The sequence below is a fragment of the Tachyglossus aculeatus genome, unplaced genomic scaffold (genome assembly GCF_015852505.1).
Source record: "Tachyglossus aculeatus isolate mTacAcu1 unplaced genomic scaffold, mTacAcu1.pri scaffold_179_arrow_ctg1, whole genome shotgun sequence".
NCBI lineage: Eukaryota > Metazoa > Chordata > Mammalia > Monotremata > Tachyglossidae > Tachyglossus > Tachyglossus aculeatus.
The window spans coordinates 116468-141980 of NW_024044899.1; the positions used below are offsets into that span (position 1 = coordinate 116468).

At 50.4% G+C, this 25513-nt stretch overlaps 1 protein-coding gene across 1 annotated transcript in view; it reads left to right on the top strand.

Annotated features, from left to right (window-relative positions):
- The window catches only part of LOC119923363 (olfactory receptor 14A16-like), a 38611-nt gene extending 17659 nt beyond the window's left edge, over window positions 1-20952 (top strand). The window contains exons 6-8 of the mRNA XM_038742789.1: window positions 11363-11458; window positions 18554-18630; window positions 20934-20952. Of these exons, the coding sequence (XP_038598717.1) occupies window positions 11363-11458; window positions 18554-18630; window positions 20934-20952 (192 nt within the window). The remainder of the gene's footprint in view (window positions 1-11362; window positions 11459-18553; window positions 18631-20933) is intronic.
- The last annotated feature ends 4561 nt before the right edge of the window (window positions 20953-25513 follow it).

Here is a 25513-nt window from a genome sequence, read left to right on the forward strand (position 1 = left end):
CTGTCCAAAGAGGAAGTCCAGCGCCTGAGGATTTGTCAACGTCTGGGACGGAGGCTGATACGATGGGTGTTACTGTAAGCCCGGTGTGGGCAGGGATTGTCTCTCTTTATTCTGAGTGGTTCTTTCCAAGCAGTTAGTACGGTGCTCTGCTCGCGGTAAGCACTCGATAAATATGATTGATGAATGAATGAATGAGTGACAAGTGATTGTTTGGGCGACACCATGGTTTAGTGGAATGAGCGTGTGGATGGGCGTCATGAGATTAGAAATATCAGCCCGGTTCTGTCACGGGTCTGCTGTATCACCTTGGTTCATCTACGGAACCCCTCTGGGTCTCACTGTAAAATCGGCATTCAATATGCGCTCTCTCTTTGTCTTTCAGTCTGAGCCCCCGCGGGTCAGGAAACGTCTCTGATATGATTGGTTTGCTTCTACTCTGACACTTGGCAGTCTTTCTGTACGTAAATTCTTAATAGATTCAGTAATAATAATGTCGATACTACTATTGATAATCACAATAATTCTACGAATTTTAAGATCCCTCTTGGCGGTTATGAAAATCAGAAAATCGGAGGGCCACAAGGGAGAAGGGACCTAGGGTCATTGATGTAACATCCCTACGATCTCTCTTCCTCTTACACTCTGAGCCCGTTTTGGATAGAAATTGTGTCCGAACTGATTCTTTTGTTTCTACTTCAGCAAGCGGAACGATTTAGGCCTACGACTTCTTAATAAATACGATAATGATATAATTATTAGTAATGACTATGAAAATGTAACGATACGCTCTTTAGCATGACTCTGGGGTGGGAATGAAAGTTGGAAAATGGGAGGTCGTGGGTTCTAATCTCACTTCTGCTACTTGTCTGCCGTGTGACCTTGGGCAAGCCTCTTCACTTCTCTGGGCCTCAGTTCCCTCGGCTGTAAAATGGGGGTTGAGACTGTGAGCCAGTGTGGGACAGGGACTTGTCTGACCCAATTGGCTTGTATCCACTCCAGCACATAATAAACGCTTATCAAATACCACGATTATTATTATTGTTATCATTATTATTAAGGATGGAGAGAGAGGCTTTTTACACAGGCCCAGACCGAGACAATTAAGCACCCTGAACCAAGGAAGCACGGAGAAGCAGCATAGCCCAGTTAATAGAGCATGGACCTGGGCATCAGAGGAGCTGGGTTCTAATTCCACCTCCACCGCTTGTCTGCCATGTGAACTTGCGCAAGTCGTTTCACTTCTTGCCTCAGCTACCTAATCTGTAAAAAGGGGATTAAGACTGGAAGTCCTATAAAGGGACAGGGGCTGGTCCAACCTGACTAGCTTGTGGGGACTTTAGCGCTTAGAGCGGTCCCTAGAAAATGGGAAACATTTACCATGTACCATTATGAAAATATTAATCGGGGTAGGTCCCGTGGATTTCATAGAGTTTCGGGAAGGAGATTGGAAGATGGGAAGCCCCGAGGGCTGGTGGATATGAATCGAGAGGGAATTCCAAGCAGGGGAAAGGTGGTGAGGTAGGGGTCTGAGTTGGGGGAGTTGGGAACAAGGCACAGTAAGAGGGGGAGCTAGGGAGGAATGGAGAATGCAGATAGAAATTCAGTAGGGGAAGATAATGCGCATCCATCAGTCCATCTTATTTATTGAGTGCTTACTATGTGCAGACCTTGGTAGTAAGCACTTGGGAGAGTACGGTAGAACAATGTAACAGGGTTGGTAGCCACATATTCTGCCCATGATGAGCTTCCAGTCTAGAGGGGAATGTCAAAGTTGGATTGCTGCAGATTTCAGATTCATTCATTCATTCAATCGTATTTATATATTCATTCAATCATATTTATTGAGCGCTTACTGCGTGCAGAGCACTGTACTAAGCGCTTGGGAAGTACAAGTTGGCAACATAGAGAGACGGTCCCTACCCAACAACGGGCTCACAGTCTAGAAGGGGTCCCAAGCCCTGGAGGAAACTCCAAACCTCTGAGCATAACCAGAATGCTATTAATAATCTATTTACGTTATTAATGATATGTATAAATCTATAATTCAATTTATTTATTTAGATGGTTTTGATGCCTGTATACTTGTTTGGTTTGGTTGTCTGGCTCCCCCTTCTAGACTGTGAGCCCGTTGTTGTGTAAGGATTGTCTCTGTTGCCGAATTTTACTTTTCCAGCACTTAGTACAGTGCTCTGCACACAGTAAGCACTCAATACATATAATTGAATGAATGAATCATAGAAAGGAAATGATGGTTAGTCTGTTGAAGGAGTCCCAGAGTGGAAATCACACGGGAATGGGTAGTTATTTAGGTTGTGAGGGCCGGGACCGCAGGGAGCCCACAGACCCGGCCTTCTGAGATTCCCGGACGGATGGCCATCTCAGCGGAGCCCCGGGCCCATCCTTCCAAGGGGAATCTCCCAGGAAATAACCCGCCGTCATCTGAGGGGACGGCGCAGCTAGCTGCAGAGCCGAGATGGGGAGGGAGGATCCTGACAGCCCCCACCCATCTCCCAGACCTTCCTGTCACCCCCACCCATGTCCAGGACCGATGGGATGGAGTGAGTCTCTCTCTCAGCAGAGGTCGAGGCTCCCCAGCCCAGGACAGGACTGGTGAGTACGCAGAGGAGCGGGGAAAGCTGAGGGAAATTACAATAGGGAACAGGGATGACCAGAGTCAGAATCACAATTTCTCTAAATCAGAAACAGTGTCGCTTAGTGGAAAGAGCACAGGCTCGGCAGTCAAGAGGATCTGGGCTCTAATTAATGCATTCAATTGTATTTATTGAGCACTTACTGTGTGCAGAGCACTGTACTGAGCGCTTGGAAAGTACAATTCGGCAACAGATAGAGACAATCCCTATCCAACAACGAGCTCACAGTCTAGAAGGGGGAGACAGTCCACAAAAAAAAAATAAGCAGACAGGCGTCAGGGCTTTGAACAGGGGAAGAGAGCTAGTTTGGGGGAGACGTGGGCATATTTGAAGGCAGAGGGGGAATGCTCTATCCACTTTATCATACCACAACAGACACATTCCCTGCCCCTCCTAGAAGAAAAAAAAATGAATGCAAAGATGAATATACAATCCTTGCATGCCATATTACCAATGAGGAAACTGAGGCCCAGAGAAGTGAAGCGACTTGCCCAAGGTCCCACAGCAGCAAAGGGACAGAGGCAGGATTAGGACCCAAGTCCTCTGACTGCCACTGAACTATGCTTGGGAGAGTACAATGGAACAGAGCTGGGAGATGTGTACGCTCTCCTCAAGGAGCTCACGGTCAAGAAGAGAACTCCTGGGCCCATCCTTTTTCCACTAAATGAGGATGGACTTGAGTTGATTAACACTTGAGTTGGGTGAAGTGGGTTTAGAGGGCTGGGAAATGAACCAGGGAAGCTGGTTGGTGGTGGGAGGGGCTGGTTAGCAGTAAAGAATTCAGAAGGAACTGTGCTCGCTCTGATTTTTAGCTGATAGGAGAGGGAGTTCCAGCCTAGGATGGAAACCGGAGAGTCGATCATGAGTAACAACTAGAAAGTTGCTCTGAGAGCTGAGAAGACGAGTTGAACGATGGAAAGGGGGTGAGGTGTAGTCATATGGCGGAGAGCCTTCAAGCCGATGAAGAGGTTTTTTGTTCATTGTGAAAAGACACAAATTGTCATGAGAGGAGGATGAGGAGAGGAGAGATGTAGGCTGAGCGATCCTATAGGAAAGGACTCGATGAATGATGAGGTATACTTGTGTTTGAGCTTACAAGTGTGAATGCAGATATGTATTTAGCTTTAATTCTATTTGTTCTGACGACTTGACCCCTGTCCACATGTTTTGTTTTGTTGTCTGTCTCCCCCTTCTAGACTTTGAGCCCGTTGTTGGGTAGGGACCATCTATATATGTTGTTAACGTGTACTTCCCAAGCTCTTAGTACAGTGCTCTGCACACAGTAAGCGTGCAATAAATACGATTGAACGAATGAATACCTGAGCAAGTGAGATCGGTTTGGAGTATACGTGGTTCTTTGTTGTTGTTATTTGTTTGTTTTATGGTGTTTTTAAGTGCTCATTATGTGCTAGGTACTGCACTAAGCACTGGGGTGGATACAAACTGATCAGATTGGACACAGTCCATGCACCATAGGGGGCTCACAGTAGTAACCCCCATTTTTCAAATGAGGTAACCGAGGCACAGAGACGGTAAGCCACGGGCCCCAGGTCACACAGCAGACAAGGCGCAAAGACAGGATTAGAGTCCAGGTACTACTCTCTACCAGACCCATTCTTTCTACACTAAATGGATGAATTCATGTGTGAAGGCACTTCTCGTTTGACCATAAAACCACCGAGAACATTTCACAACAGTCACGAACATATCTTTATATTCTCTGACCTCTGCTATCTGCTATTCATTTTAGTCTCGGTCTCCTCAACCAAAATTAATTCTCTTGATCCTCATTAAGAGCGTACTACATTCCAAGCAAAGTATTAAGTGCTGGGGGAGACTCAGGACCATCTGGTAGAACACGGTCCGTGTCTCACGAGGGATTCACAGATTAAGTAGGAGGGAAAAGACATATCGAATCCTCTTTTTACTATAGAGAAAACCGAGGCTTAGAGAAATTAAGTCACTTTCTCATGGCTTTGCAGCAGAGAACTGGTAGAGACCTCATTCGCTCCCACGACTTCAACTATCATCTCTACGCTGATGACACCCAAATCTCCATCTCTGCCCCTGCTCTCTCCCCCTCCCTCCAGGCTCGCATCTCCTCCTGTCTTCAGGACATCTCCATCTGGATGTCTGCCCGCCACCTAAAACTCAACATGTCCAAGACTGAACTCCTTGTCTTCCCTACCAAACCCTGCCCTCTCCCTGACTTTCCCATCACTGTTGACGGCACTACCATCCTTCCCGTCTCACAAGCCCGCAACCTTGGTGTCATCCTCGACTCCGCTCTCTAATTCACCCCTCACATCCAAGCCGTCACCAAAATCTGCCAGTCTCAGCTCTGCAACATTGCCAAGATCCGCCCTTTCATCTCCATCCATACCGCTACCCTGCTCGTTCAAGCTCTTATCCTATCCCGTCTGGACTACTGCATCAGCCTTCTCTCTGATCTCCCATCCTTGTGTCTCCCCCCACTTCAGTCCATACTTCATGCAGCTGCCCGGATTGCCTTTGTCCAGAAACGCTCTGGGCATGTTACTCCCCTCCTCAAAAATCTCCGGTGGCTACCAATCAATCTGCGCATCAGGCAGAAACTCCTCACCCTCGGCTTCAAGGCTGTCCATCACCTCGCCCCCTCCTACCTCACCTCCCTTCTGTCCTTCTCCAGCCCAGCCAACACCCTCCACTCCTCTGTCACTAATCTCCTCACCGGGCCTCATTCTCTCCTGTCCCGCTGTCGATCCCCAGCCCACGTCATCCCCCTGGCCTGGAATGCCCTACCTCCCAACATTCGCCAAGCTAGCTCTCTTCCTCCCTTCAAGGCCCTACTGAGAGCTCACCTCCTCCAGGAGGCCTTCCCAGACTGGACCCCCTCCTTCCTCTCCCCCTCGTCTCCCTCTCCATCCCCCGTCTTACCTCCTGCCTTTCCCCACAGCACCTGTATATATGTATATATGTTTGTACATATTTATTACTCTATTTATTTATTTATTTATTTTACTTGAACATATCTATTCTATTTTATTTTGTTAATATGTTTGGTTTTGTTCTCTGTCTCCCCCTTCTAGACTGTGAGCCCACTGTTGGGTAGGGACTGTCTCTATATGTTGCCAACTTGTACTTCCCAAGAGCTTAGTACAGTGCTCTGCATACAGTAAGCGCTCAATAAATACGATTGATTGATTGATTGATTGATAGAGGTGGGATTAGAACCCAGGTCTTCTGATTCCCAGGCCTGTGTCCTTCCCAATAGCCCCCTGCTTCTATGCAGTTTGAAGCTTGCTGCCCCCAGTAGAATGGAAGATCCCCGGGGGCAGTAATTGTATGTATTAATACCACGTCCTCTGTAGGTCCTCAATAAATGAAACCGATCGACTTAGTCCTATTCCTTCACCCCCAACATCAATGTCTCTGAATTGAAGTCTTCCCTCATCCTGTGCAGGGAGTCGACATCAGTCCCCAGAAACGTTCCGTGCCTCCACCGTGAACTCAGAGATCATTTTGAATTGAATAACTCCCTCCTCTCCATGGAGAATCACCAGCGAGTGTCCTATCAATTCCTTCACTCATCCCATCAATGGACTCTAACTTTGGCTCTTCTCTCATCACATGCAGAAAGTCAGGGCTGCCTCCCCAAAATGCCCAACGTCTCCACGGTGAAGGAATACCTCCTGCTGGGTTTCTCGGAGGTCCGGGAGCTGCAGCTGGTCCACGCCGCGCTGTTCCTTCTGGTCTACCTGGCGGCCCTGACAGGGAATCTCCTCATCGTCGCCGTCACCACCCTCGACCGCCACCTCCGCACCCCCATGTACTTCTTCCGCGAGGCCTTGCTGCTCCCGGAAGGATCCTCTCCTCAGAGCGCCGCCATAGACGCCCGGGACTCCATTCCCGAGAGGCCCGCCTGCCCGCCCGCCATCACACCGCGAGGCCTTGCTGCTCCCGGAAGGATCCTCTCCTCAGAGCGCCGCCATAGACGCCCGGGACTCCGTTCCCGAGAGGCCCGCCCGCCATCACACCGCGAGGCCTTGCTGCTCCCGGAAGGATCCTCTCCTCAGAGCGCCGCCATAGATGCCCGGGACTCCGTTCCCGAGAGGCCCGCCCGCCCGCCCGCCATCACACCGCGAGATGCCCGGGACTCCGTTCCCGAGAGATCCGCCCGCCCGCCCGCCATCACACCGCGAGGTCTTGCTGCTCCCGGAAGGTTCATCTCCTCAGAGCGCGCCGCCATAGACGCCCGGGACTCCGTTCCCGAGAGGCCCGCCCGCCATCACACCGCGCGGCCTTGCCGCTCCCGGAAGGATCCTCTCCTCAGAGCGCCGCCATTGACGCCCGGGACTCCGTTCCCGAGAGGCCCGGCCGCCCACCCACCCGCCATCTCAGCGCCCCCACGGACGCCCCCCCTGCTTCCACCCCCCCAACTTAGGAGGCCTTCCGTAAAGTGCCCCTCATCCCCCCCCCCTTCCCGGTCCGGTCCTGACTGACTCTCCCCCCGCCCCCAGGTAAAAAGCCCTTGTTAGCACCTTGTTAGCACCATGTTAGCACCATGTTACATGTTACATTAACGACAACCTCATTCACACCTACTCAGCCCTCCCATGCTAGTTGACTGTTCGCTCCCCTCACCAGGTATCTCTGCTCCCTGACCCCCCTTAACTGGCCCACCCTACTCCAACTCTTAATAGTTTGTATCTGCTCTCTGTGGCATCATTATCTGCCAATTCTATTATTGCCATAGCATATTGATTGCTTAACTACACCCTGCGATGCCATCACCTACTTTTATCATTGCTACTGTTTTATTGCTTCTGCATCTCAATTGTTAATCCCCCGCTGTACTGTCACTCGCCCTGCTGACCTCACCATGAACTTTCAGTTCCCTTGCTCCCAACTGCCATTCCCATTCCTCACCTTCCCCTTCCCCTCTCCTACCCAGCTGTTTCCCTCCCTCTCACCCACCAAGACCACTCCCCCTCACCCCCTACCAAGGATTCCTCTGTACCAGCGCAGGTCCGCCGCTTCTCCCTCCCGGCCCCCTCCCTCCCCTTCTCCCCGCCCCCACCCCATCCCAGTTCTCCTTTCCCATCGCCACCCCCCTTCCCACTCTCCCCGCCCAGGCCCCCGCCAACTCATCCCAATCCAAACCCTCCCCACCCCTCGCACCCTTCCCCCTCCCTCCCCACTCTCGACAGCTGCTGCCAAGTGTGGCCTCTGGAACCCCCGCTCCGTTTTAAGTAAGACCCCTTTCATCCTGGACCTTTTCCTTTCCAGTTCTCTACTCCTCCTCGCCCTAACTGAAACATGGCTGTCGCCGGACGACACAGTCTCTTCTGCTGCTCTCTGCAGTGCAGGCCTCTTCTTCTCCCACTCCCCCAGACTCACCGGAAAAGGAGGAGGTGTCGGTTTCCTTCTCGCCCCCCAATGTCGCTTTCGCACTATCCCTCCTCCCCCTTCCCTTTCCTTCCCTTCCTTTGAAGCCCACATTATTCGCCTCTACCACCCCCTCCAGATTCTTGTAGCCGTCATCTACCGCCCTCCCGGCCCTACTTCCAACTTCTTTAACGACTTTGACCCCTTCCTCACCTTCCTTCTCTCCTTCTCCATGCCCACTCTGATCCTCGGAGACTTCAATATCCACATGGATATCCCTAACGACTCCTCTGCCACCCGCCTTCTATCTCTCCTTGACGCTGCCAACCTCTTCCTCCACCCCACCTCGCCCACTCACCAACTTGGTCATACCCTCGACCTCATCATCTCCTACCGCTGCACTGTGTCCACCCTCACCAACTCTGTAATCCCTCTCTCTGATCATAATCTTCTCACCTGCCTCCTCACTCACAGTCCTTTCCCCTGTAAATCCGTATTACTCCCTCACAGAGATCTCTGCTCTCTGGACCCCACCCATCTTTCGGAGCGCCTCACACCCCACCTCGCTGCCCTCTCCTCTCTACCCAGTCTTGATGATCAGATTACTGCTCTCAACTCTACCCTTTCTACTCAGCTAGACTCGCTCGCTCCCCTTTCCCTTCGCCGCTCTCGCACCACTAACCCACAGCCCTGGATCACTGCCACTGTCCGCCTCCTTCGCTCTTATGCTCGAGCTGCCGAACGCTGCTGGCGAAAGTCTAAACACCATGCCAACCTCGTTCACTGCAAGTTTATCCTTTCCTGCCTTAACTCAGCCCTCTCTTCTGCCAAACAAAACTATTTCTCCTCCCTCATTGACACCCATGCCCATCACCCCCGCCAGCTCTTCCGTACATTCAACTCCCTTCTCAGGCCCCCGGTTCCTCCCCCTCCTCCTTCCCTCACCCCCAACGATCTGGCCTCCTACTTCATTAACAAAATTAAATCCATCAGGTCCGACCTCCCCAAAGTCTCTTCCCCCCTTTCTCCATCCCCCCGGCTCTCAACTCTCTCTGATACTCTCCCATCCTTCCCAGCGGTATCCTCAGAGGAACTCTCCTCCCTCCTCTCAAGTGCTACTCCGGCCACCTGTGCTTCTGACCCCATTCCCTCTCATCTTATGAAATCTCTCGCTCCATCCCTTCTCCCCTCCTTAACTTCCATCTTCAACCGCTCACTCTCCACTGGTTCCTTCCCCCTCTGCCTTCAAACATGCCCATGTCTCTCCCATCCTAAAAAAACCCTCTCTTGACCCCACCTCACCTTCTAGTTATCGTCCCATATCCCTCCTACCATTCCTTTCCAAACTCCTTGAACGAGTTGTCTACACGAGCTGCCTAGAATTCCTCAACAACAACTCTCTCCTCGACCCCCTCCAGTCTGGCTTCCGTCCCCTTCATTCCACGGAAACTGCCCTCTCAAAGGTCACCAATGACCTCCTGCTTGCCAAATCCAACGGCTCATATTCTGTCCTAATCCTCCTCGACCTCTCAGCTGCCTTTGACACTGTGGACCACCCCCTTCTCCTCAACACGCTATCTGACCTTGGCTTCACAGACTCCGTCCTCTCCTGGTTCTCCTCTTATCTCTCCGGTCGTTCTTTCTCAGTCTCTTTTGCAGGCTCCTCCTCCCCCTCCCATCCTCTTACTGTGGGGGTTCCCCAAGGTTCAGTGCTTGGTCCCCTTCTGTTCTCAATCTACACTCACTCCCTTGGTGACCTCATTCGCTCCCACGGCTTCAACTATCATCTCTACGCTGATGACACCCAGATCTACATCTCTGCCCCTGCTCTCTCCCCCTCTCTCCAGGCTCGCATCTCCTCCTGCCTTCAGGACATCTCCATCTGGATGTCCGCCCGCCACCTAAAGCTCAACATGTCGAAGACTGAGCTCCTTGTCTTCCCTCCCAAACTTTGTCCTCTCCCTGACTTTCCCATCTCTGTTGACGGCACTACCATCCTTCCCATCTCACAAGCCCGCAACCTTGGTTTCATCCTCGACTCCGCTCTCTCATTCACCCCTCACATCCAAGCCGTCACCAAAACCTGCCGGTCTCAGCTCCGCAACATTGCCAAGATCCGCCCTTTCCTCTCCATCGAAACTGCTACCCGGCTCATTCAAGCTCTCATCCTATCCCGTCTGGACTACTGCACCAGCCTTCTCTCTGATCTCCCATCCTCGTGTCTCTCTCCACTTCAATCCATACTTCATGCTGCTGCCCGGATTATCTTTGTCCAGAAACGCTCTGGGCATATTACTCCCCTCCTCAAAAATCTCCAGTGGCTACCAATCAATCTGCGCATCAGGCAGAAACTCCTCACCCTGGGCTTCAAGGCTCTCCATCACCTCGCCCCCTCCTACCTCAGCTCCCTTCTCTCCTTCTACTGCCCAGCCCGCAACCTCCGCTCCTCCACCGCTAATCTCCTCACTGTACCTCGTTCTCGCCTGTCCCGCCATCGACCCCCGGCCCACGTCATCCCCCGGGCCTGGAATGCCCTCCCTCTGCCCCTCCGCCAAGCTAGCTCTCTTCCTCCCTTCAAGGCCCTGCTGAGAGCTCACCTCCTCCAGGAAGCCTTCCCAGACTGAGCCCCTTCCTTCCTCTCCCCCTCGTCCCCCTCTCCATCCCCCCATCTTACCTCCTTCCCTTCCCCACAGCACCTGTATATATGTATATATGGTTGTACATATTTATTACTCTATTTATTTATTTATTTTTTTATTTTACTTGTACATTTCTATCCTATTTATTTTATTCTGTTGGTATGTTTGGTTCTGTTCTCTGTCTCCCCCTTTTAGACTGTGAGCCCACTGTTGGGTAGGGACTGTCTCTATGTGTTGCCAATTTGTACTTCCCAAGCGCTTAGTACAGTGCTCTGCACATAGTAAGCGCTCAATAAATACGATTGATTGATTGATTGATTGATTGATTGATTCCTCAGGAACCTGTCCATCGTCGACCTCTGCTACATCTCCATCGCCGCCCCCAAGTCTGCCGTCATCTTCCTGACCGATTGTAGAGCCATCTCCCTCCTGGGCTGTACTACCCAGGTCTTCTCGGTGGTCCTGTTTGGTGGTTCAGAGATGCACCTCCTCACGGCAATGACCTACGACCGCTACGCCGCCATCTGCCTCCCCCTGCGCTACGAGCTCATCATGACCGACACGGCCTGTGGAGAGATGGCGGCCGCCTCCTGGCTCACCGGGGTGATGTTTGTGTTCGTATCTTCAGCTTCGACTTTCTCCCTGAGCTTCTGCGGGTCCAACATCATCCAGCAGTTCTTCTGTCACATCCCCTCCCTGCTGAAGATCTCCTGCTCCGAGGATCACGTCGTCAGCGACGTAAGCATCACCGGTGGGTCAGTTTTAGTTGTCGTCTCCCTGGTCTTCATCGTCGTCTCATACGTGCGCATCTCCCGGGCCGTGCTGAGGATGCCGGCCAAAGAGAGCCGGGCCAAAGCCTTCTCCACCTGCCTGCCTCACCTCGCTTTCGTCATCGTCTTCCTCTTGACCGGAATTTTCACCAACATCAAGCCCGTGTCAGACTCCCCCTGGACCCTGGACCTCCTGTTGTCCATATCCTACACCGTGATGCCCCCCGCCCTGAACCCCCTCATCTACAGCCTGAGGAACCGGTACATGAAGGCTGCCCTGGGGAGAGTCCTAAAGGGGAGACTCCTCCTCCCTCTTTTAAGGGACCAAACGTCTCTTTCCTTTTGCTGACTATCCCGTTCCTCATCAGGATTCCGACAGTGGGGGTAGCCTTATAAAGAGCTTTACAAAGACAAATTCCGGTGTCTGAGGATTTGTCAATGTCTGCGATGGAAGTTGATAAGCCGGGTGTGACTTTAAGCCCGGTGTGGGCGCGGATTGTCTCTCTTTATTCTGAATGGTACTTTCCAAACGCTTAGTAGGGTGCTCTGCTCGCGGTAAGCACTCGATAAATATAAGTGATGAATGAATGAATGAATGACAAGTGATTGTTTGGGCGACACCACGGTGTACTGGAATGAGCGTGTGGCTGGGCGTCATGAGCTTAGAAATGTCTGCCCGGTTCTGCCACGGGCCTGCCGTATCAACTTGGTTCAGCTACGTAACCCCTCTGGGTCTCGCTGTAAAATCGGCATTCAATATGCGCTCTCTCTTTGTCTTTCAATCTGAGCCCCCGCGAGTCAGGAAACGTCTCCGATATGATTAGTTTGTTTCTACTCTGACACTTGGCAGTCTTTTTATAAGGAAATTCTTAATAAATTCTGACCCAATTTGCTAGCATCCACTCCAGCACATAATAAACACTTATCAAATACCACTATTCTGATTATTGTTATCATTATTATTAAGGATGGGGAGGGGGGCTTTTTACACAGGCCCAGACCGAGGCAATTAAGCACCCTAAGACAAGGAAGCATGGGGACGCAGCATAGCCCAGTTGATAGAGCATGAACCTGGGAGTCAGAGGGCCTGGCTTTGAATTCCTCCTCCACCACTTGTCTGCCATGTGACCTTTGGCAAGTCATTTCACTTCTTGCCTCATCTACCTCATCTGTAAAATGGGGATTAAGACTCGAAGTCCTATGTTGGACAGGAACTGGTCCAACCTGGCTAGCTTTCAGTGACTTCAGTGCTTAGAGCGTTCCCTAGAAAATAGGAAACATTTACCATGTACCATTATGAAAAAATTAATCGGGTAAGGTCCCGTGGATTTCATAGAGTTTCGGGAAGGAGTGTGGAAGATGGGAAGCCCCGAGAGCTAGTGGATATGAAGGGAGAGGGAATTCCAAGCGGGTAAAAGGGGGTGAGGTAGGGGTCTGAGTCAGGGGCGTTGGGAACGGGCACAGTGAGAGGGTGAGCTTGGGAGGGATGGAGATTGCAGATAGAAATTCAGTAGGGGAAGATAATGCACAACCATCAATCGATCTTATTTACTGAGTGCTTACTATGTGCAGACCTTGGTAGTAAGCGCTTGGGAGAGTACGATATAACAATGTAACAGGGTTGGTAGCCACATTTCCTGCCCATGATGAGCTTACAGTCTAGAGGGGAATGTCCAAGTTGGATTGCTGCAGATTTCAGATTCATTCATTCATTCAATCGTATTTATTCATTCATTCAATCGTATTTATTGAGGGCTTACTGCATGCAGAGCACTTCACTAAGCACTTGGGAAGTACAAGTTGGCAGCACATAGAGACAGTTCCACCCAACAACGGGCTAACAGTCCAGAAGGGATCCGAAGCCCTGGCGTGGGATGAAACTCCAATCCTCAGAGCATAACCGGAATGCTATTATTAATCTATTTAGTTTATTAATGATGTGTATACATCTGTAATTCCATTTATCTATTTAGATGGTATAGACGGCTGTCTACTTGTTTTATTTTGCTGTCTGGCTCTCCCTTCTAGACCCTGAGCCCGTTGTTGTGTAGGGATTGTCTCTGTTGCCGAATTGTACTTTTCCAGCGCTTAGTACAGTGCTCTGCACACAGTGAGCGCTCAATTAATGTGATTGAATGAATGAATGAATGGATGGATGAATGAATGAATGAATGAATGAATCACGAAAGGGAATGATGATTAGTCTGTTGAAGGAGTCACAGAGTTGGAACCACACGGGAATGGGTAGTGATTTAGGTTGTGAGGGCCGGGACCGCAGGGAGGGCACGATCCCGGCCTTCTGAGATTCCCAGGCAGCCAGCCGTCTCAGCGGAGCCCCGGGTCTGTCCTCCCATGGGGAATCTCCCAGGAAATAACCCGGCATCATCTGAGGTGACAGCACAGTCAGCCGGAGAGCCGAGATGGGGAGGGAGGATCCTGAAAGCCCCCATCCCGGGTCCAGACCTTCCGGTAACTCCCATCCGTGTCCAGGACCGACGAGATAGAGTGAGCCTCTCTCTCAGTAGAGTTCGACGCTCCCCGGCCCGGGACGGGCCCGGTGAGTCCGGAGAGGAGCGGGGGAAAGCTGAGGGAAATTTCAGTAGGGAACTGGGATGACCAGGGTCAGAGTCGCAATTTCTCTAAATCAGAAGCAGTGTCGCTTAGTGGAAAGAGCACGGACCCGGGAGTCAAGAGGACCTGGGCTCTAATTCATTCATTCAATCGTATTTATTGAGCGCATACTATGTGTAGAGCACTGTACTAAGGGCTTGGAAAGTACAATTTGGCAACAGATAGAGACAATCCCTACCCAACAACGGGCTCACAGTCTAGAAGGGGGAGGCAGTCCACAAAAAAAACCAAGTATACAGGCGTCAGGGCTTTGAACAGGGGAAGAGAGCTAGTTTGGGGGAGACGTGGGCATGTTTAAAGGCAGATGGGGAATGCTCTATCCACTTTATGACACCACAACAGACACATTCCCTGCCCCTCCGAGAAGAAAAAAAAATGAATGGAAAGATGAATATACGATTATTGCATGCCATTTTACCGATGAGGAAACTGAGACCAGAGAAGTGAAGTGCCTTGCCCCAGGTCCCACAGCAGCAAAGGGACAGAGGCAGGATTATAATCCAAGTCCTCTGACTCCCACTAAACTATGCTTGGGAGAGTACAATGGTACAGAGCTGGGAGATGTGTTTGCTCCCCTCCGGGAGCTTGCGATCAAGAAGAGAACTCCTGGGCCCATCCTTTTTCCGCTAAATGAGGATGAACTTGAGTTGATTCACGCTTGAGTTAGGTGAAGTGGGTTTAGAGGGCTGGAAAATGAATCGGGGAAGCTGATTGAAGGTGGGGGGCATTTTAGCAGCAAAGAATTCAGAAAGAACTGTGCTCGCTCTGATGTTGAGCTGTTAAGAGAGGGAGTTCCAGCCTAGAATGGAAACGGGAGAGTCGATCGTGAATAACAACTAGAAAGTTGCTTTGAGAGCTGAGAAGACATGTTAAACGATGGAAAGGGAGTGAAGTGCAGTCTTAGGGCAGAGAGCCTTCAAGCCAATGAAAAGGTTTTTTTGTTCATTGTGAAAAGACACAAGTTGTCATAAGAGGTGGATGAGGAGAGGAGAGATGTAGACTGAGCGATGCTATAGGAAAGGACTCGATGAATGATGATGTATACTTGTGTTTGTGTGTGTACAAGTGTGAATGCAGATATGTGAGCAAATGGAATCGGTTACGAGTTACACGTGGTTTTTTGTTGTTGTTGTTTGTTTCTTTTATGGTGTTTTTAAGTGCTCATTATGTGCCAGGTACTGTACTAAGCACTTGGGTGGATACAAGCTGATCGGGTTGGACACAGGCCATGCCCCACAGCGTGCCCACACTTGTAACCCCCGTTTTTCAGATGAGGTAACCGAGGCACAGAGACGGTAAGCCACGGGCCCCAGGTCCACAGCAGAAAACAGGAGCGTAAAGTGGATTAGAATCCAGGTACTACTCTCTACTGGGCCCATTCTTTCTCCAATAAATGGATGAATTTATGTGTGAAGGCACTTCTCGTTTGACTCTAAAACCACCGAGAACATTTCACAGCAGTCATGAACATATCTTTATATTCTCTGACCTCTTCTACCCGCTATTCATTTCATCTTTGGTCTCCTCAACCAAAAATAATACTCTTGATCCTCATTAAGAGCATACTACATTTCAAGTAAAGTATTAAGGAGATTCAGGACCATCTGGTAGAACACTGTCCATGTCTCACGAGGGATTCACAGACCAATTAGGGGGGAAAACAGATATCAAATCCTCTTTTTACTATAGAGAAAACTGAGGCGTAGAGAAATTAAGTTCCTTTCTCATGGCTTTGCAGCAGAGAACTGGTAGAGGTGGGATTACAACCCAGGTCCCCTGATTCCCAGGCCTGTGTCCTTCCCAAGAGCCCCCTGCTTCTACACAGTTTGAAGCCTGGTGCCCCCAATGGAATGGAAGCTCCCTGGGGGCAGTGATTATATGTATTAATACCACGTCCTCTGTAGGTCCTCAATAAATAGAACCGATCGACTTAGTCCTATTCCTTCATCCCCAACATCAATGTCTCTGAATTGGAGTCTTCCCTCATCCTGTGTAGGGAGTCGACATCATTACCCAGAAACGTTCAGTGCCTCCACCGTGAACTCAGAGATCATTTTGAATTCAATAACTCCCTCCTCTCCATGGAGAATCACCAGCGAGTGTCCTGTCAATTTCTTCAATCAGTCAATCAATCAATCAATCAATCAATCAGTCATATTTATTGAGCACTTACTGAGTGCAGAGCACTGTACTAAGCTCTTGGGAAGTACAAGTTGGCAACATATAGAGACGGTCCCTACCCAACAGTAGGGCTCACAGTCTAGAAGGGGGAGACAGAGAACCAAACAAAACATATTAACAAAATAAAATAAATAGAATAGATATGTACAAGTAAAATAAATCAATAACTAGAGTAATAAATACGTACAAACATCTATACATATATACAGGTGCTGTGGGGAAGGGAAGGAGGTAGGTCGGGGAGGATGAAAGGGGGAGGAGGGAGAGAGGAAGGAGGGGGCTCAGTTTGGGAAGGCCTCCTGGAGGAAGGGAGCTCTCAGTAGGGCCTTGAAGGGAGAAAGAGAGCCAGCTTGGCGGATGGGCAGAGGGAGGGCATTCCAGTCCAGGGGGATGACGTGGGCCGGGGGTCGACGGCGGGACAGGGGAGAACGAGGCATGGTGAGGGGATTAGCGGCAGAGGAGTGGAGGGTGCGGGGTGGGCTGGAGAAGGAGAGAAGGGAGGTGAGGTAGGAGGGGGCGAGGTGATGGACAGCATTGAAGCCCAGGGTGAGGAGTTTCTGCCTGATGCGTAGGTTGAATGGTAGCCACTGGAGATTTTTGAGGAGGGGTGTAACATGCCCAGAGCGTTTCTGGACAAAGACGATCCGGGCAGCGGCGTGAAGTATGGATTGAAGTGGGGAGAGACAAGAGGATGGGAGATCGGAGAGGAGGCTGATACAGTAGTCCGGACGGGATAGGATGAGAGCTTGAACGAGCAGGGTAGCGGTTTGGATGGATAGGAAAGGGCGGATCTTGGCAATGTTGCGGAGCTGAGACCGGCAGGTTTTGGTGACGGCTTGGATGTGAGGGGTGAACGAGAGAGTGGAGTCGAGGATGACACCAGGGTTGCGGGCCTGTGATACGCGAAGGACGGTAGTGCCGTCAACAGTGATGGGAAAGTCAGGGAGAGGGCAGGGTTTGGGAGGGAAGACAAGGAGTTCAGTCTTGGACATTCTGAGTTTTAGGTGGCCGGCAGACATCCAGATGGAGATGTCCTGAAGGCAGGAGGAGATGCGAGCCTCGAGCGGGGGGGAGAGAGCAGGGGTAGAGATGTAGATCTGGGTGTCATCAGCGTAGAGATGATAGTTGAAGCTGTGGGAGCGAATGAGGTCACCAAGGGAGTGAGTGTAGATCGAGAACAGAAGGGGATCAAGAACTGAACCTTGAGGAACCCCTACAGTAAAGGGATGGGAGTGGGAGGAGGAGCCCGCAAAGGAGACTGAGAATGAATGACGGGAGAGATGAGGAGAACCAGGAGAGGATGGAGTCTGTGAAGCCAAGGTTGGATAGCGTGTTGAGGAGAAGGGGCTGGTCCACAGTGTCGAAGGCAGCTGAGAGGTCGAGGAGGATTAGGACTTTCGCCAGCAGCATTCGGCAGCTCTAGCATAAGAGCGAAGGAGGCGGACAGTGGCAGTGATCCAGGGCTGTGGGTTACTGGTACGAGAGCGGCGAAGGGAAAGGGGAGCGAGTGAGTCTAGCTGAGTAGAGAGCGTAGAGTTGAGAGCAGTAATCTGATCATCAAGATTGGGTAGAGAGGAGAGGGAAGCGAGGTGGGGTGAGGTGGGGTGTGAGGCGCTTAGAAAGTTGGATGGGGTCAAGAGAGCGGAGATCTCTGTGAGGGAGTAATACGAATTACTCATCCCATCAATGGACTCTGACTTTGGCTCTTCTCTCATCACATGCAGAAAGTCAGTGCTGCCTCCCTACAATGCCCAACATCTCCACGGTGAAGGAATTCCTCCTGCTGAGTTTCTCGGAGGTCCGGGAGCTGCAGCTGGTCCATGCCACGCTGTTCCTCCCGGTCTACCTGGCGGCCCTGACGGGGAATCTCCTCATCGTCGCCATCACCGCCCTTGACCGGCGCCTCCGCACCCCCATGTACTTCTTCCTCAGGAACCTGTCCCTCATCGACCTCTGCTACATCTCTGTCACTGTCCCCAAGTCTGCCGTCATCTCCCTGACCGATCGTAGAGCCATCTCCCTCCTGGGCTGTGCCGCCCAGGTGTTCTCGGTGGTCCTGTTTGGTGGTTCAGAGATGTACCTCCTCACGGCGATGTCCTACGACCGCTACACCGCCATCTGTCTCCCACTGCGTTATGAGCTCATCATGACCGACACGGCCTGTGGAAAGATGGCAGCCGCTTCCTGGCTCATTGGGGTGATGTCTGGGGTCTTGTATTCAGCTTTGACTTTCTCCCTGAGCTACTGCGGGTCCAACATCATCCAGCAGTTCTTCTGTGACATCACCTCCCTGCTGAAGATCTCCTGCTCCGAGGACCACGTCGTCATCGACGTGACCGTCCTCTGTGGTGTAGCTTTAGTTGTCATCTTCTTGGTCTCCATCATCGTCTCGTACGTGCACATCTTCCGGGCCGTGCTGAGGATGCCGGCCAAAGAGAGCCGGGCCAAAGCCATCTCCACCTGCCTGCCTCACCTCGCCGTCGTCACCATCTTTTCGTGACCGGAACTTTCACCTACGTCAAGCCCGTGTCCGACTCCCCCTTGACCCTGGACCTCCTGTTGTCCGTATCCTACACCGTGGTGCCCCCCGCCCTGAACCCCCTTACCTACAGCCTGAGGAACCGGGACATGAAGGCCGCCCTGGGGAGAGTCCTAAAGGGGAGACTCCTCCTCCCTCTTCTAAGGGTCAAAACGGCTCTTTCCTTTTGCTGACTATCCCGTTCCTCATCAGGATTCCGACCGTGGGGGTAGCCATATAAAGAGCTTTCCAAAGACAAAGTCCGGCGTCTGAGGATTTGACAATGTCTGGGATGGAAGCTGTTAAGCCGGGTGTGACTGTAAGCCCGGTGTGGGCACGGATTGTCTCCCTTTATTCTGAATGGTACTTTCCAAATGATTAGTAGGGTGCTCTGCTCGCGGTAAGCACTCGATAAATATGATTGATGAATGAATGAATGACTGACAAGTGATTGTTTGGGCGACACCATGATGTAGTGGAATGAGCGTGTGGCTGGGCCTCATGAGCTTAGAAATGTCTGCCCGGTTCTGCCACGGGCCTGCCGTATCAACTAGGTTCAGCTACGTAACCTCTCTGGGTCTCGCTGTAAAATCGGGGTTAAATATATGCTCTCTCTTTCTCCTACAATCTGAGCCCCCGCGGGTCAGGAAACGTCTCCGATACGATTCGTTTGTTTCTACTGTGACACTTGGCAGTCTTTTTGTAAGGAAATTCTTAATAAATTCTGACCCAATTTGCTAGTATCCACTCCAGCACATAATAAACACTTATCAAATACCACTATTCTGATTATTGTTATCGTAATTATTAAGGATGGGGAGGGAGGCGTTTTACACAGGCCCAGACCGAGACAATTAAGCACCCTGAGATAAGGAAGCACGGGGAAGCAGCATAGCCCAGTTGATAGAGCATGGACCTGGGCGTCAGAGGGCCTGGGTTCGAATTCTGCCTCCACCGCTTGTCTGCTATGTGATCTTGGGCAGGTCATTTCACTTCTTGCCTCACCTACCTCATCTGTAAAATGGGGATTAAGATTGGAAGTCCTATGTTGGACAGGAACTGGTCCAACCTGGCTAGCTTTCGGTGTCTTCAGCGCTTAGAGCGGTCCCTAGAAAATAGGAAACATTTACCATGTACCATTATGAAAAAAAATGAATAGGGGAAGGTCCCGTGGATTTCATAGGGTTTCAGGAAGAAGTGAGGAAGATGGGAAGCCCCGAGGGCTGGTGGATATGAAGGGAGAGGGAATTCCAAGCAGGGGAAAGGTGGTGAGGTAAGGGTCTGAGTCGGGGGAGTTGGGAACGAGGCACCGTAAGAGGGTGAGCTTGGAAGGGATGGAGAATGCAGATAGAAATTCAGTAGGGGAAGATAATGCGCATCCATCAATCGATCTTATTTACTGAGTGCTTACTATGTGCAGACCTTGGTAGTAAGCGCTTGGGAGAGTACGATAGAACAATGTAACAGGGTTGGTAGCCACATTTCCTGCCCATTATGAGCTTACAGTCTAGAGGGGAATGTAAAAGTTGGATTGAGGGAGATTTCAGATTCATTCATTCATTCAGTCGTATTTATTCATTCATTCAATCGTATTTATTGAGCGCTTACTGCATGCAAAGCACTGTACTAGGCACCTGGGAAGTACAAGTTGGCAACACATAGAGACGGTCCCACCCAACAACGGGCTCACAGTCTAGAAGGGATCCCAAGCCCTGGCGTAGGATGAAACTCCAAACCGCAGATCATAACCAGAATACTATTATTAATCTATTTAGTTTATTAATGACATGTATACATCTGTAATTCAATTTATCTATTTAGATGGTATTATTGCCTGTCTACTTGTTCTGTTTTGTTGTCTGGCTCCCCCTTCTAGACCGCGAGCCCGTTGTTGTGTAGGGATTGTCTCTGTTGCCAAATTGTACTTTTCCAGCGCTTAGTACAGTGCTCTGCACACAGTAAGCGCTCCATAAATATGATTGAATGAATGAATGAATGAATCACGAAAGGGAATGATGATTAGTCTGTTGAAGGAGTCCCAGAGTGGGAACCACATGGGAATGGGTCGTTATTTAGGTAGTGAGGGCCGGGACCGCAGGGAGAGCACGATCCTGGACTTCTGAGATTCCCGAACAGCCAGCTGTCTCAGCGGATCCCCGGTTCTGTCCTCCCACAGGGAATCTCCCAGGAAATAACCCGCCATCGTCTGAGGGGACGGTGCAGCCAGCCGGAGAGCCGAGACGGGGAGGGAGGATCCTGCCAGCCCCCATCCCTCGTCCAGACCTTCCTGTCACCTCCATCCACGTCCAGGACCGACGAGATGGAGTGAGCCTCTCTCTCAGCAGAGTTCGACGCTCCACAGACCAGGGCGGGCCCGGTGAGTCCGGAGAGGAGCAGGGGAAAACTGAGGGAAATTTTAGTAGGGAACTGGGATGACCAGGGTCAGAGTCGTAATTTCTCTTAATTAGAAGCAGTGTCACTTAATGGAAAGAGCACGGTCCCGGGAGTCAAGAGGATCTGGGTTCTAATTCATTCATTCAATGGTATTTATAGAGCACTGTACTAAGAGCTTGGAAAGTACAATTCGGCAACAGATAGAGACAATCCCTATCCAACAACGGGCTCACAGTCTAGAAGGGGGAGACATTCCACATAAAAAAAACAAATAGACAGGTGTCCGGGCTTTGAACAGCGGAAGAGATCTAGTTTGGGGGAGACATGGGCATGTTTGAAGGCAGAGGGGAAGTGCACTATCCACTTTATTACACCACAACAGACACATTCCCTGCCCCTCCTAGAAAAAAAAAATGAATGGAAAGATGAATATGCAATTATTGCATGCCATTTTACCGATGAGGAAACTGAGGCCTAGAGAAGTGAAGCGACTTGCCCAAGGTCCCACAGCAGCAAAGGGACAGAGGCAAGATTAGAACTCAAGTCCTCTGACTCCCACTAAACTATGCGTGGGACAGTACAATGGAACAGAGCTGGGAGATGTGTATGCTCCCCTGAAGGAGCTCACGGTCAAGAAGAGAACTCCTGAGCCCATTTTTTTCCGCTAACTGAGGATGGACTTGAATTGATTCACGCGTGAGTTAGGTGAAGAGGGTTTAGAGGGCTGGGAAATGAATCAGGGAAGCTGGTTGGAGGCGGAGGGGGCGGTTAACAGTAAAGAATTCAGAAAGAACTGTGCTTGATCTGATTTTGAGCTGATAAGAGAAGGAGTTCCAGCCTAGGATGGAAACGGGAGATTCGATCGTGAGTAACAACTAGAAAGTTGCTCTGAGAGCAGAGAAGATGAGTTGAACGATGGACGGGGTGAAGTGCAGTCGTAGGGCGGAGAGTCGTCAAGCCGATTAAGAGTTTTTGTTCCTTGTGAAAAGACACAATTTGTCATGAGAGGAGGGTGAGGAGAGGAGAGATGTTGGCTGAGCAATGCTATAGGAAAGGACTCGATGAATGATGAGGTATACTTGTGTTTGTGTGTGTACAAGTGTGAATGCAGATATGTGGGCAAATGGGATCGGTTTGGAGTTGTATGTGGTTTTTTGTTGTTGTTGTTTGTTTGTTTTATGGTGTTTTTAAGTGCTCATTATGTGCCAGGTACTGTACTAAGCGCTGGGGTGGATACAAACGTATCAGGTTGGACACAGTCCATGCCCCATAGGGTGCTCACAGTTGTAACCCCCGTTTTTCAGATGAGGTAACCGAGGCACAGAGACGGAAAGTGATGGGCCCCAGGTCACCCAGCAGACAAGGAGCGAAAACAGGATTAGAATCCAGGTACTACTCTCAACCAGGACCATTCTTTCTCCACTAAATGGATGAATTTATGTGTGAAGGCACTTCTCGTTTGACTCTAAATCCACCGAAAACATTTCACGACAGTCACGAACATATCTTTATGTTCTCTGATCTCTGCTATCTGCTATTTGATTTAGTTTTGGTATCTTCAACCAAAAATAATACTCTTAATAAATATTAAGTGCTTACTACGTTCCAAGCAAAGTATTAAGTGCTGGGGGAGATCCAGGACCATCTGGTAGAACACAGTCCGTGTCTCACGGGAGATTCACAGACTAAGTAGGAGGGAAACTAGATATCGAATCCTCATTTTACTAGTGAGAAAACTGAGGCGTAGAGAAATAGTCAGCTTCCCATAGCTATGCAGCAGAGAACTGTTAGAGGTGGGATAAGAACCCAGGTCCTCTGATTCCCAGGCCTGTGTTCTTCCCAATAGCCCCCTGCTTCTGCACAGTTCGAAGCTTGGTGCCTCCAATAGAATGGAAGCTCCTTGGGGACAGTGATTATATGTATTAATACCATGTCCTCTGTAGGTCCTCAATAAAAAGAACCGATCGACTTAGTCCTATTCCTTCACCCCCAACATGAATGTCCTGAATTGACGTCTTCTCTCATCCTGTGCAGGGAGTCGACATCATTCCCCAGAAACGTTCAGTGCCTCCACCGTGAACTCAGAGATCGTTTTGAATTGAATAACTCCCTCCTCTCCATGGAGAATCACCAGCGAGTGTCCTGTCAATTCCTTAACTCATCCCATCAATGGACTCCAACTTTGGCTCTTCTCTCATCACATGCAGAAAGTCAGTGCTGCCTCCCCAGAATGCCCATCGTCTCCACGGTGAAGGAATTCCTCCTGCTGGGATTCTCGGAAGTCCAGGAGCTGCAGCTGGTCCACGCCGCGTTGTTCCTCCTGGTCTACCTGGCAGCCCTGACAGGGAATCTCCTCATCGTCTCCGTCACCGCCCTCGACCGGCGCCTCCGCACCCCCATGCACTTCTTCCTCAGGAACCTGTCCGTCGTTGACCTCTGCTAAATCTCCGTCACCGTCCCCAAATCTGCCATCATCTCCCTGACCGATCGTAGAGCCATCTCCTTCCTGGGCTGTGCCACCCAGGTCTACTCGGTGGTCCTGTTTGGTGGTTCAGAGATGTTCCTCCTCACGGCAATGTCCTACGACCGCTACGCCGCCATCTGCCTCCCCCTGCGTTATGAGCTCACCATGACCGACACGGCCTGTGGAAAGATGGCGGCCGCCTCCGGGCTCACCGAGGTGATTTTTGGGGTGTTGCATTCAGCTTCGACTTTCTCCCTGAGCTTCTGAGGATCCAACATCATCCAGCAGTTCTTCTGTGACATCCCCTCCCTGCTGAAGATCTCCTGCTCCGAGGACCACGACGTCATCGACGTGACCGTCATCTGTGGGGTAGCTGTAGTTGTCATCTGCTTGGTCTCCATCGTCGTCTCGTACGTGCACATCTTCCGGGTCATGTTGAGGATGCCGGCCGCCGAGAGCCGGGCCAAAGCCTTCTCCACCTGCCTGCCTCACCTCTCCGTCGTCATCGTCTTCCTCTTGGCCGGAACTTTCACCTACGTCAAGCCCGTGTCAGACGACCCCTCGACCCTGGACCTCCTGTTGTCCATATCCTACACCCTGATGGCCCCCGCCCTGAACTCCCTCATCTACAGCCTGAGGAACCGGGACATGAATGCCGCCCTGGGGAGAGTCCTGAAGGGGAGAGTCCTCCTCCCTCTTCTAAGGGACAAAACGTCCGTTTCCTTTCGCTGACTATCCCGTTCCTCCTAAGGTTTCCCGACCGTGGGGGTAGCCGTATAAAGAGCTTTCAAAAAACAAAGTCAGGCGTCTGAGGATTTGACAATGTCTGGGATGGAAGCTGATAAGCCGGGTGTGAATGTAAGCCCGGTGTGGGCACGGAATATCTCTCTTTATTCTGAATGGTACTTTCCAAGCGCTTACTACTGTGCTCTGCTCGCGGTAAGCACTCGATAAATATGATTGATGAATGAATGAATGACTGACAAGTCATTGTTTGGGCGACACAATGGTTTAGTGGAATGAATGTGTGGCTGGGCGTCATGAGATTAGGAAGGTCTGCCCAGTTCTGCCACGGGCCTGCTGTATCACCTTGGTTTAGCTACATAACCCCTCTGGGTCTCGCTGTAAAATCGGCATTCAATCGGCGCTCTCTCTTTGTCTTTCAAACTGAGCCCCCGCGGGTCAGGAATCGTCTCCGATATCAATCAATCAATCAATCAATCAATCGTATTTATTGAGCGCTTACTGTGTGCAGAGCACTGTACTAAGCGCTTGGGAAGTACAGGTTGGCAACATATAGAGACAGTCCCTACCCAACAATGGGCTCACAGTCTAAAAGGGGGAGACAGAGAACAAAACCCAAACATCCTAACAAAATAAAATAAATAGAATAGATATGTACAGGTAAAATAAATAAATAAATAGAGTAATAAATATGTACAAACATATATACATATATACAGGGGCTGTGGGGAAGGGAAGGAGGTAAAATGGGGGGATAGAGAGGGGGACGAGGGGTAGAGGAAGGAAGGGGCTCAGTCTGGGAAGGCCTCCTTTGTTTGTTTCTACTCTGACACCTGGCAGTCTTTTTGTAAGTAAATTCTTAGTAAATTCAATGATGATAATGTCGATACTTCTATTGATAATCATAATAATTCTATGAATTTTAAGATCCCTCTTGTCGGTTATGAAAATCAGAAAATCAGGGGGTCACAAGGGAGAAGGGACCTAGGGTCAGTGACGTAACAACCCTACGATCTCTGTTCCTCTTACACTCTGAGCCCCTGTGGGACAGAAATTGTGTCTGAACCGATTCTTTGGTTTCTACTCCAGCAAGCGGAATGATTTAGGCACACGACTTTTTAATTAATATGATAAAGATATCATTATTAGTAATG